General features: G+C 42.8%; 1 protein-coding gene across 1 annotated transcript in view; it reads left to right on the top strand.

Annotated features, from left to right (window-relative positions):
* Window positions 1–12,425, top strand: part of mical2a (microtubule associated monooxygenase, calponin and LIM domain containing 2a) — a 179,713-nt gene that overhangs the window by 128,572 nt on the left and 38,716 nt on the right. Inside the window, exons 7-11 of the mRNA XM_084337133.1 lie at window positions 821–1,078; window positions 1,337–1,452; window positions 2,315–2,441; window positions 2,608–2,698; window positions 5,295–5,442. Coding sequence (XP_084193259.1) covers window positions 821–1,078; window positions 1,337–1,452; window positions 2,315–2,441; window positions 2,608–2,698; window positions 5,295–5,442 — 740 coding nt within the window. The remainder of the gene's footprint in view (window positions 1–820; window positions 1,079–1,336; window positions 1,453–2,314; window positions 2,442–2,607; window positions 2,699–5,294; window positions 5,443–12,425) is intronic.

The following is a 12,425-nucleotide window of genomic DNA, read 5'->3' as shown; positions in this document are numbered from 1 at the left end:
ATGATGATGATGATATTATCCTCTTAAAACTATAATAGGTTATAAACCAAATGCAAATCATCGATTTCCTTCAGAAGGGAGATGAGTGCAGAACGGTCTCATGTCTTGCCAGCTGATTTCACACCAGCGATGAAAAGCTACTAGGTGTCCCCTAAAGGAAGCACTTCGTTTCACTGAGTTATGAATCTGACCCTGGATCTGTCCTCCAGCACTTGGTGTGGTTCTGCATGAGTCACCATATGAACCCATTCATGAAGATACTGTACTTCGGTTAAACTGAACCGTGGTCCAGGATGGTATTTCACAATAAAGGTACTGGAGGCCAGAAGGAGCTTCAGTATGAATGATGCGTTTCCCTTTGGGCTTTTGTTCTCTGTTCATATTCATTTACACACATTTTAACGCAGAGCTCTCTTTTCACTTCGGCTTGTTGCATTATTTCAAAACGTATACAGTACGTTTCACCGCCCGTCAGAACAGAACTGATGACTGATTTTGGTTTCGTAAACACACACGCACATGCACACCCATGCATTGCACACACATTTACATTTAGTCATTTAGCTGAAACTTTTATCCAAAGCGACCTACAAGTTCTGTACAACAAGTCAGCAGGAAGGGTACAACCCTGGCAGCTACTGTAAGGGCAAGTGATATTGTTTGTCAAAAAGTGTTGAGTGCTACACTCTGAGTGCATAGTAGACATTTAAGCATAGTAGGTAGTAATATAGGCATAGTAGATTACTTATTAGCAAAGTGCATGATGGTAAAAGACAGTGTGAGGGTTAGGTCTTCTAACTGTAAGGTCTTTGTCTTCCAGGACTACACAGACTCTGATATGCTGCTGAGCAGTGAGAATGTCAACCAGGAAGCTCTCCTGTGCTACGCCCGTGAGGCTGCTGACTTTGGCACCAACTATCAACTTCCCACGCTGGACTTCGCCATGAACCACTGTGGGAAACCAGATGTGGCCATGTTTGACTTCACCAGCATGCACGCCTCGGATAACGCCGCCCTGGTCAGGGAACGCTTCGGACACCAGCTACTAGTGACACTGGTCGGGGACAGTCTTCTAGAGGTGAGAAGGCCGCACTTGGCGTGACAGTAACTGTCGGATTACACTATGGGTTCGAGGCCCAAAATTACACAGTTATAAAAGCCAAGAGCTGTCGACATTCTGGTTCACACAGCTCAAATCTGATCAAACAGTTTGAATTACTGTACACATCTCTATGTGGTATAAATGCTGCTGTGCCTGTCTTTTCCACCGTGGATTCTCTCATGAAAGATATGTTTAGCCCTACAATTTGAAGACGTACTGTGTGTTTGTGTGCAGCCGTTCTGGCCCACAGGGACTGGGTGTGCCAGGGGGTTCCTGGCTGCGTCTGATACGGCCTGGATGGTGAAGAGCTGGGCTGAGGGGCGGCCTGTTCTAGAGGTGCTGGCTGAGAGGTATGTTCTATATATATCTCTCTCTCTGCATTTCATCAACAGCTAGCTACATGGGATGCAATGCACGTCCATGATGGAAAACAAAAAAGAGGAAGGGCGAGTGTGACCAATGCCCGGTGTCTTATAGGGGGACACTGGGGCGGGGCCTGGTCAAGTGCATGGGTGCTTTGTTTTCGTTAATGAAGTACAGTAGGTACTGGAGATGAGGTATATCTCAGTATGGCGAAAGAGCGAGACGCGATTCGCCAGTACGAATATATAACCAGGGTGAGGTTTACCAGATATTTACTATGGAGTGAACCGCTTCACATCAGCTGGTCCCTGTGTTTGAATGTTGGTTAATGGCAGAATTTTATATTGCATAAGCCTGATGGCCAAAGAACAAAACCTCCTATCTGCATTAAAAAAAAGTGGGGGGAAAACCTCATATCTGCACTTTGCAAGGCACTAATACCTGGTCGGTATTGTTAACACATAAAAATCCTTCTCTCTCTCTCTCTCTCTCTCTCTCTCTCTCTCTCTCTCTCTCTCTGTCTCTGTCTCTGTCTCTGTCTCTGTCTCTGTCTCTGTCTCTCTCTCATACTTCCTCTCCTCTGCCTCTCTCCTCTCTATCTATCTCTCTTTCTCTCTCTCTCTCTCTCTCACACACAGACACACACACTCCTCTCCATCTCTCTCTCACACACACACACACACACACACACACACACACACACACACACACACACACACACACACACACACACACACACACACACACACACACACACACACACACACACCACTTTTTGTACATCCAGCCAGCATTATAATAATATTATGCACAGATTCAGTTTTCTGACAGTCTTTTGTTTATCCACAGGGAGAGTATTTACAGGTTGCTTCCACAGACGACGCCTGAAAACCTAACCAAGAACTTTGATCAGTACACCATAGACCCCGGCTCTCGATACCCCAACCTCCTCTCCTCCTGCGTGAGGCCACTTCAGGTGAGACGACTGTTTTATTCACTTTTATCACATGAAACGGTATCAGATTCCTACTTTGCGAGGTTATGTAAGCGGATGATGTGGCGTTACACCCAGTTTCAGCAGGGGATGATATTCCGTCTCGTCTAATTTCAAGTGTCATCTTGTCTGTCTTCGTCCGTCTCAGGTACGTCACCTGTTCGTCAGTGGAGAACTGAAGCCTTGCTCTCTGGAGCGCGCTGCTACTATACGCCGGCCTGTCAACCTGTCGAGACGAGGTACGATAGAAAGAGGTCACTCTCATGAATTGCAGATTCATCTTTAGATGGAAAACATTTCAGGGGATCAGAACAAGCAAACAAACAAAAACTTTATATTATACACATGTTCAGCTTCCTCTGTGAGGAGGTTCTGAGTGACGGCTGATGCTGAGTCTCCTCCTGTAAGCTTACTGAAGCAGGAGACCCAGGGACGACCAGCATATAGCCTCCTCCTGTAAGCTTACTGAAGCAGGAGACCCAGGGACGACCAGCATATAGCCTCCTCCTGTAAGCTTACTGAAGCAGGAGACCCAGGGACGACCAGCATATAGCCTCCTCCTGTAAGCTTACTGAAGCAGGAGACCCAGGGAGGACCAGCATATAGCCTCCTCCTGTAAGCTTACTGAAGCAGGAGACCCAGGGACGACCAGCATATAGCCTCCTCCTGTAAGCTTACTGAAGCAGGAGACCCAGGGAGGACCAGCATATAGCCTCCTCCTGTAAGCTTACTGAAGCAGGAGACCCAGGGAGGACCAGCATATAGCCTCCTCCTGTATGCTTACTGAAGCAGGAGACCCAGGGACGACCAGCATATAGCCTCCTCCTGTAAGCTTACTGAAGCAGGAGACCCAGGGAGGACCAGCATATAGCCTCCTCCTGTAAGCTTACTGAAGCAGGAGACCCAGGGAGGACCAGCATATAGCCTCCTCCTGTAAGCTTACTGAAGCAGGAGACCCAGGGAGGACCAGCATATAGCCTCCTCCTGTAAGCTTACTGAAGCAGGAGACCCAGGGAGGACCAGCATATAGCCTCCTCCTGTAAGCTTACTGAAGCAGGAGACCCAGGGAGGACCAGCATATAGCCTCCTCCTGTAAGCTTACTGAAGCAGGAGACCCAGGGACGACCAGCATATAGCCTCCTCCTGTAAGCTTACTGAAGCAGGAGACCCAGCGGCGACCGGCATAAATCACCTATGGAGAATAATTTGCTGCCAGAAGTTTGTTTTTCCACGTGGAGTCATAGCAAGACTGGAGAGCTTTGAAATAGAACCCAGCCGGCTGTACGTGGTTAATATACCGTAGCTCGCATGCCTCGACTGAGCTGAGGAGTTTTTGTCTTTAACCCTTTCAAGTGCAAGTTCTTTTTTTCCCCTCCGAATTCTGTGTTAGAATTGTACCATGTCTATAGCTTTCAATGACCAGTAGATAAGATATTCCTTTATTGATCCCCTTGGGGAAATTCCGGATCATCATTACAATGTTAAATTCTGAACATTCTAATCTTACATGTGAGATTGTACATCTGAAAGGGTTAAAATGACTGCATTCATATAAAGGCAACTACCACGTTAAAGGCAACTACCACGTTTAGTGTGTGTGTGTGTGTGTGTGTGTGTGTGTGTGTGTGTGTGTGTGTGTGTGTGGTGTGTGTGTGTGGGTGTGGGTGTGGGTGGGTGGGTGGAGGGGAAATTCTGTGCCTCGCAGCAGGGAAACACTGATATGGTTGATATGATACTTAGAGTACACTATAGCATTGGTATCTTATGCTGTTCACAATTTCTTAAAACCAGATACTGTCTACAATGGATGACATTCAAGATTAATGATGGAAAGAGGATCTGAACCTTTGTTTTAAGTTAATCTTTAAGTTTGTAGAACCGGCAACTGCAAGACGACTAAACCGCCTAGCTACACAATACCACCTTGTGTTACCCACCGGTGGCAAGACAGGTCCTGACAGGGATGTGTGCTTACCCCAGCCCCCATCCCGGGACACATCCTCTCTGTCTTCGCCTCATTTACTGTCACTGAGCCAGTTCGCATCGGATGACATCATGTCCTCACAGCCTATATGTTCTAGATGCTCAAGTGACCGACTTGTCTGTTTGACTTTTTACAAAGGTTTTTGAAAGTCCTGTCTCTCTTTGTTTAGCTATGTCTGACAAACCTTCGAGATGAGACTGATGTAGGCTCTGCTATTGTCATCCGCAGTGAAGAAATTAAAGAAATAAAAATTCAATTGCCCTCCAGAAACTCTGGCTGTCAGTATTACAAGTTCAACAACACTGATTTTGACAATTTTCCCAGTACAGTTGTCGGAAGGAGTAGTGCCAACTGGTGGATAATAATAAACTTTATTTGTATCACCTTTCTAATACAAGGATACAAAGTGCTTGACAGACAATGGAATAATAATAAATAAATAAATGGTAACAACAATAATAATATAAAATACAAAACAATATAAAACAGAGGAACAAGAACAATACATAATACAGAAATACAAGATCATATAAAAAGAAGAACAATTCTAATAAAAAGAAAATAAAAGGTTTCAGTAAAAGGTGGTTCTTTTTGAAAGTGGAGACTTGGTTTGCAGTTAAGCTGAGTGGGGGGCTGGTTCAGAGTCTAGGCGCTACCACTGAACAGACACCTTTCACCTTCAGCCTGGACTCTGGAACAACCAACACATTCTGATCTGAGGATCTAAGTGTCCGGTCCGGTAAATAAGGGGTGTCAATCATCCTTTTGCAAAACAGTCGAAACTGTGTTTCGTAGAAAAAAGTAACCTGACTATCATCATGACATGTGGTGTGTCGTCCTCTCCTGTGCAGACTCGGAGATGAGGCCCGGGAGGTTGCTGACCTGGTGCCAGAGACAGACGGAGGGCTACAGGAATGCGACTGTGACGGACCTGACGTCCTCCTGGCAGAACGGCGCCGCCTTCTGCGCCCTCATCCACAGGTTCAGGCCTGAGCTTGTGTACGTACATACACTCCATGTAATTACACCGCTAACCATCGTCTGCCAGTCAGGCTGCCTTACCGCACCCCCTCCCCCCCCCCTGACCCAGCCTACAGAGTGTAACTGATAACGCATGACCTCAATGCTCACTCTGTTATCTCCCTGCATAGCAACACTCCCATAAATGGTTTGGCTTCTTATAAAAGAATAATCTTTTTTGTATTTTATTTTTTTATTATTTTTTAAACAAACACATAAACAAACATGACAACACACGATAAGATATACAAGCATTATTTGACAGTGCACATCCAATGAAATGAAATCACATTTTATTTAATTGTCTTATATAGGATATACCCTTAATACCTGTTATCTAAAAACCTACACACATATGCTCCAGCTCGTACCCCCCCCTTCCGGACCCCCCATTGGATAATCCATCCATTTTCCCTCGCTCCTAACCAGGCATTACCATTATATGCTAGCTTTTATTTTCTCCACCACTTCTAACCACAGTGTCATTTTGGATTCATTGAGACCCAAAATTCTTGCTGTAGATATTTCTTGATAGATCACATCGAGATATGTAATAATCCAGACCTTTCGGCACATTTTTTCCGGTTGGAACCATCGTGATGCTATAAGCTTTTTAGCCACTGTGATACCCGATAAAACCAATCTCTTTAGCTGTGGATGTACTGCCCACTCAAAAACATCATTCAGCAGTAGTACAGAGGGGTGTACAGGTATATTCCAAGTTAAGAGGTTTGATAGTTGCTGGGTCACCTCTTTCCAGAATATCTTAACTGTTGGGCAGTCCCAGTACATGTGCATAAATGTCCCCTCGTCCCCATTTGTACATAAGGAGCATTTGGAGTCTTGTATAAGACCCATTTTTTTCAGTCTTATCGGAGTCAAGTATGTCCTGTGAATATAGTTAAGATTGATTTGTTGATGGTCCGGGTTCCTTGATGTGAATCGAATATTTGCCCAGGCTGCTTGCCAATCAAAGTCGCTTTCCAGGTCTGGTATATCCCTCCTCCAGACAGAGTCTAGTTGGAGGGTTTCATACGAGGACGTTAGTAATTGATGATAAAAATCTGAAACAAAACCACTCGATGTCTCTCTTTCATAGAAGAATTTGTGGTATCTGTGGTGTTCAATTGGTATGTCTAATGGAACACCGTGAGACTTCAAACATAGCCGTAACTGTATGTAAAAAAGCCATGTGGACTTGGTGAGATTACATTTTTTGCATATTTCTCCATAGCTACACAAACCCTGTTTGTTAAAAACATCCCCTAATGAGTGTATGCCTTGCTCTTCCCATATAGGGAATCTTATAGGTCGTTTTTCAATCAAGAGTGCATTGTTATTGAATAAGGGAGTATGATTGTGCCATTTATGTGGGTTAGGATATTTTTTTTGTGTTTCGCGCCATATCCGGATCGCATGAGTGATTATGGGGCCAAATTTCCGTTCGCATTGCTTAATTGGTAATTTGGTGTATGCTATGCCCTTCAGCTTATGTGGAGCTACTATATTTTCTTCTAAATTTCTCCAGGATACTAATGCTTGGGGATCAAACCATGTTGTTAGTGGTCTTAAAGTGTACGCCTTAAAGTAGTGGTAGAAATCTGGAAATGCCATACCTCCGTCTGCTTTGTTTCTCTGTGCGGTGGATCTTTTTATACGTGGTGGTTTGTTATTCCAAATAAATTTGTATGTGGAGGAGTGTAATTCTTTCCAGTAACCCTTTGGAGGGGGTAACGGTAGCATTGAGCTGAAAAAGTTGATTCTAGGTAGGACGTCCATCTTGATTATTGATATACGTGCCTGTAATGAGTTTTTAAGTTTCGACCACCTGACAAGGTCGTATTTGATTTTGTTTTGGATTTTTATGTAATTGTACTTCACCGTTTGGCTTATGTTGGGGAATATCTCAACTCCCAAACATCTAAATTGTTTTACCATCTGTATCTCTTTTGGGAGGGTTATATTTCTTTTTGCAGGGGCGTTAAGTGGGAGGAAGGCCGACTTCGGCCAATTTATCCTAAATCCCGATAGATCTCCAAAGTCCTCAATCAGCTTGAGAAGATGAGGCAGTGCTGTGTTGGGGTTTTGCATGAACAGTATTACGTCGTCCGCATATAAACTAATTTTGTGTTGTGTGCCCTTGATTATGATTGGTTCTATGGATTGGGATTGTCTTATATATTGTGCTAAAGGCTCTAATGATAGATCGAATAGTCCGGGACTAGGAGGGCAACCCTGTCTGGCTGAGCGTGATACCGGAAAGATTTTGGAGATGATTGTACCTGTTGTAATCATGGCCGATGGGTCTTTGTATAATACTTTAATCATATCGATGAATCCTTTACCTAACCCCATCCTTTCTAATACTGCCCATAGATACGACCATTCCAACCTGTCAAAAGCTTTCATTGCATCTAGGGACAGTATCGCCTTAGGTGTGTTGTCTTCCTTATTGGCATCTAGTACGTGTAGTAATCGTCTTATGTTATCGGTGATCAAGCGACCTCTTATGAAGCCAGTTTGGTCCGGGTGGATTAAAGATGTCATATGTTTTTGTAGTCTGATGGCTAATACCTTAGAGTACAGTTTGATATCGGTTCCAAGGAGGCTTAAAGGTCTATAGCTACCGCACTCTGTGGGGTCTTTGTTTTTTTTAAGGAGGACTGTTATGAGTGCAATATTGTCATTCTTATGGAAGTTCCCCTCCTTAACTGAGTATAAAATCATATTTAGTAATAAGGGTCCAATTATGTCCCAACAAGAGAGGTACATTTCTGGTGGGATACCGTCCCTTCCAGGAGCCCTACCACTTTGCATTTCAGATATGGCCTCCCTAAGTTCATCTAGTGTGATCGGTGTTTCTAACTGTTTAGCGTCATCCTCTGAAAGTTTAGGGAGAATAATTTGATTAAGATATGTGTCCATTTTGTTTTGATCGAAGGTCGTTTCTGATTTATATAAGTCGGAGTAGAATTCTTTGAATGTATCGTTTATTTTTTTCGGGGTCTGTTTCAAGTACTTGTTGTGCTCTAATGGTAGTTATATCTGCAAATTTTGCATTAATTCTTAATCGCATGGCTAATAGGTGACTAGGTTTAGAACCTTGGGAATACTGCTGTTGTCTTGTGCTACGTATTTGTATTTCCGCTTGTTGTCTGTATATGGCATTGATCTCTTTTTTTAGTACATTAACTTGATTTTCTAGTCGAGTTGAGTTGTTGTATTTTAAAGAATTAAATAACGTTGAGTAAAGCGTTTCCAATTCAGATAGTTTTTTGCATTGATTCTTGCGCATTTTGGAGGAAAAGCTATCAGTGAAATCCTTGATCATTCCCTTTACCGACATCCATATTATTCTGGGGTCTTGCACTGAGTTTGCATTCTCCCGTAGGAATACTATAAGAGCTTCTTTGAGTTGTGTAATGAATTCCTTGTTATTAAGCAGCATCGAGTTAAATCGCCATCTTGGGGCTCGGGAAGATAGTATACCAAATGTTCCTTTTAGGAGTAAATAACAGTGATCTGATAGTGCATTGGGTATCATTTCCACTTCATAGTTACCAAATAGTCTCGGGGATGCAAAGACATAATCTATTCTTGATAATGTGTTATGTCTCGCAGATCGACAAGAGTACTTTCGGGTCGTGGGATTAAGTGATCGCCATAAGTCATTTACACCTGTAATCTTCGACCAATCCTTTAATGCATTAGATGAATTCTTTTGTTCGCTGGAAAAGGCGAGGTAAGATTTGTCCATCCTTGGATTCCAAATGGCATTAAAATCCGCACCTATTATAAATGAGTAATCGGGAAGGTCTAACATTGCATTGGTTAGTGTAGAGAAGAATCCCTCTTCGTACAAATTTGGGGCATATACCTATACCGCTGTCAACGCTATTTTCCTGTTATTGTGTACAATCATAGCTATAGTTATACGACCATCTGCATCAGACCATACTCCCTTTAATTCAATATTCAACTTACGTCTAACGACTATGGCTACACCTCGAGTTCTCGTACCAAAAGAAGAGTGACTAATATTATGATAAGTGTTGTCTGCTAACGTATCTATGTCTTTCTCTAAAATGTGCGTTTCGCTTAGTAGAGCCACATCCACATGTTCTTTTTTCATCAGTGTGAGCACGCTTTTGCGTTTGTGTTGTTTATTTATCCCACCAGTGTTCCATATCATTATATTCAAACTAGCCATAATCTATACATGTTGTAGTGTAGTTTTTGGTAATGCTTCTGGAGTGCGAGGCAACAATAGATATACATCCAACTAGTGAGGTCCCGTTGAGAGCCGAGCTTAAAAACATACATATATACAAATAAAAATTCCCTTCCCTCCCCTCCCCTCCCACCGAGAGTCATACAGGATTGTGTCCCTTAGACACATCCTAATTGTATGACTCCCTCCCTTAGGCCACCGGATTGCCCAAACTGAGCTTTGTAATCCTACTCTTCCTATGCTAATCGCCATAGGATCTAACACTTTCATTCTAATTCAATAGAATGTCGCTTTTGGTTTTGCGCCTTCCCTTAATGTACTAACAATATTATGAAAAATGAAAAAAAGAATACCTTCATTGATATATTCATTTGAACCTTCTACTAACTTATGTAGGAAACATCTGAAAAAGGAAAAGATTGGAGACAAATACTAACACCTTAAAAATGAAGAAAAATAGAAAACAATGAAAGATAAAAAAAAAAAAAGGGGAGTCAGAGCTAAAATAAAACTCATCGTGGAGAAACCACTAAAATAAAATTGAATACAGAGGTAAAAGAGAAAAACAGAGACTTTTAGAGCTACATTGTGCCAATCTCTAAATCAGTGGAGTGATTATTTAAAATATTAGAATAACCTTGTTGTGCTCATACATTTAGATGTGGCTGATTTTTTTAAAGCCTTATTAAGGCCTGATTAAACTTCAGTCAATTGATCATATGCTTATACACACCGGATGTTAATGTTAAAGTTGCAGGCCTTCGTTGTAATGGTGCATTATATTCTAGAAGGTTGTAGAATACCCTAGAATATACGACAGACTGATGTTGTGTTCCAGAATGATCTTCCTACCCAGGGTTCATGACTGCTGGTATTTTCGGGATATTCCTTTGTGTCCCAGAGCAGTCGAGCAATGAGCCCAGAATATTCCAGATTGTTCACAGTGTCAATGATAGATTCTTGTCTCCACGGAGACCAGAAGTCTGTAAATATAATGCATTACGAACCATATTATATTCCTTGTGCCTTGGTGTTGCCGGCATGCATATCTTCTGCTACTTTTGTTGAGTCGTGGTAAAGTCATTCTAATAAAATTACTGAAATACAAAGAGAAAGAGAGAGATGAGTAGGCTTATCTGTTACGAGACAGCGTTGCGTTCTGCCCTGGGGGACCTGCTCCATGATGTAGCTTCAAGTATTCCTCTGCGGCTTTAGGCATGCGTAATCCTTCCCTCCGGCCGTCTATTCCCACGATCGATAATAGTGCCGGGTATATTAGCCTTGGCCTGAGGCCACTCTTGAACAATCGCTGCATCACCTCCTTGTAGGGGAAACGCTGAGTGATGGCCTCTTTGCATAGATCTTCGTAGATAAATATTGAATTTTCACCATATTTCAGTTTCCCCCTTTGGATGCGTGCACTTCTGATGATGTCATCTCTTATTATCGTTTTGCGCAGAGTAACAATGATGACTCTTGGACCGTTGCCTTTTTGTTCTCGATAACCGATTCTGTAACATTGGTCCACTATCGGCTCTGTGGTTAGAATGTTGTTACCCAAAATCTCTGCTAGCACTGTTTGAAACTTGTCGTCTGTGCAATTGACTGATTCATCAAGTCCCACTATACGGATATTATTTCGCCTGTAGTAACGTTGGGTCTCGAGCAGCCTCTCCATCGCTTCATCTCTGACTTCTTGTATTTTCCTCCGACATGCTTCTTCCACCTTTTTTATTTCATTAGTTAACTCTGTCAATCCATCGTTGACGTTCTTCTCGTTCTCTTTGACTACCTGTGTAATTTCTGTCACCGTATTCTCCACTGTCGTGATTCGCACGGTCCCGGTATATTCTCCACTATATTCCCCCCATCGGGGCTTGTCAACAACGGTTCCGCCGTTGCCTCGCCTGTTATATTCTTTGAACGTGTCAAAATCGGCGCCGTTGGAATTCCTGTGTCGTGTTTCTTTCCACCCTTTTTCTTATCCTTAGCATCCTTATCCATGTTGAGTCTTTATGTCTTTTGATATAGTTAGTAGAAGTTCCTATTAATACCTACGATGTGGTTTAATCTCATTAGTATTTGTTAAAATAATGTTTTTGAACGAAATTAACAGTGACGGGAGCGGAGCTGTAACCAAACGCGTCTACTCCATATTGTAGTCAAACCGGAATAATCAAACCGAATAATCTTGTATATTTTCATCATTACGTGCATTCGGCTGGATTCCACAGCAAGCGCCTAGTGATTGCAACACAGCGCCCTCCCTTGTCATCATGCTACTCCTTCTATATATATATATATATATGATATATGTAACGGATGGTATCGTGAAGCGCAGTCAAGAAGGGCTGGGGTGAGTAGTGGTGCCAGGATGGTATCGTGAAGCACAGTCACGAAGGGCTGGGGTGAGTAGCGGTGCTCTGGGTTAAACTCACTCTCACATCCTCAAAAGACGCATAGACCCAGTACTTAGAACGAAGTGAGTTCACCTCTTGGTATAGCAGTCTGTGTTGTTGCCCGCGGCTTGGGAGACCCGGGTTTGAAACTCCCTCGGGGCATCGAAGTTTGAGGTGACGTTGTCACAACCGTTACATATACGTTTTATGGGTGTGTTAAGAATGCCAGGTATGAGAACCACCCACTCATATGTGAGATTTCTTGCTGCAAGGCCGTATCTCTCCTCAACACTGTTCTTTGTGTGAACAACACCGTTTTTTTTTTTACTCTA

This window comes from Notolepis coatsorum (assembly GCF_963971535.1).
Source record: "Notolepis coatsorum genome assembly, chromosome: 20".
Lineage (NCBI taxonomy): Eukaryota > Metazoa > Chordata > Actinopteri > Aulopiformes > Paralepididae > Notolepis > Notolepis coatsorum.
Note: the sequence above shows the minus strand (reverse complement) of the source record. Positions and strands in the feature narration are given on the sequence as shown.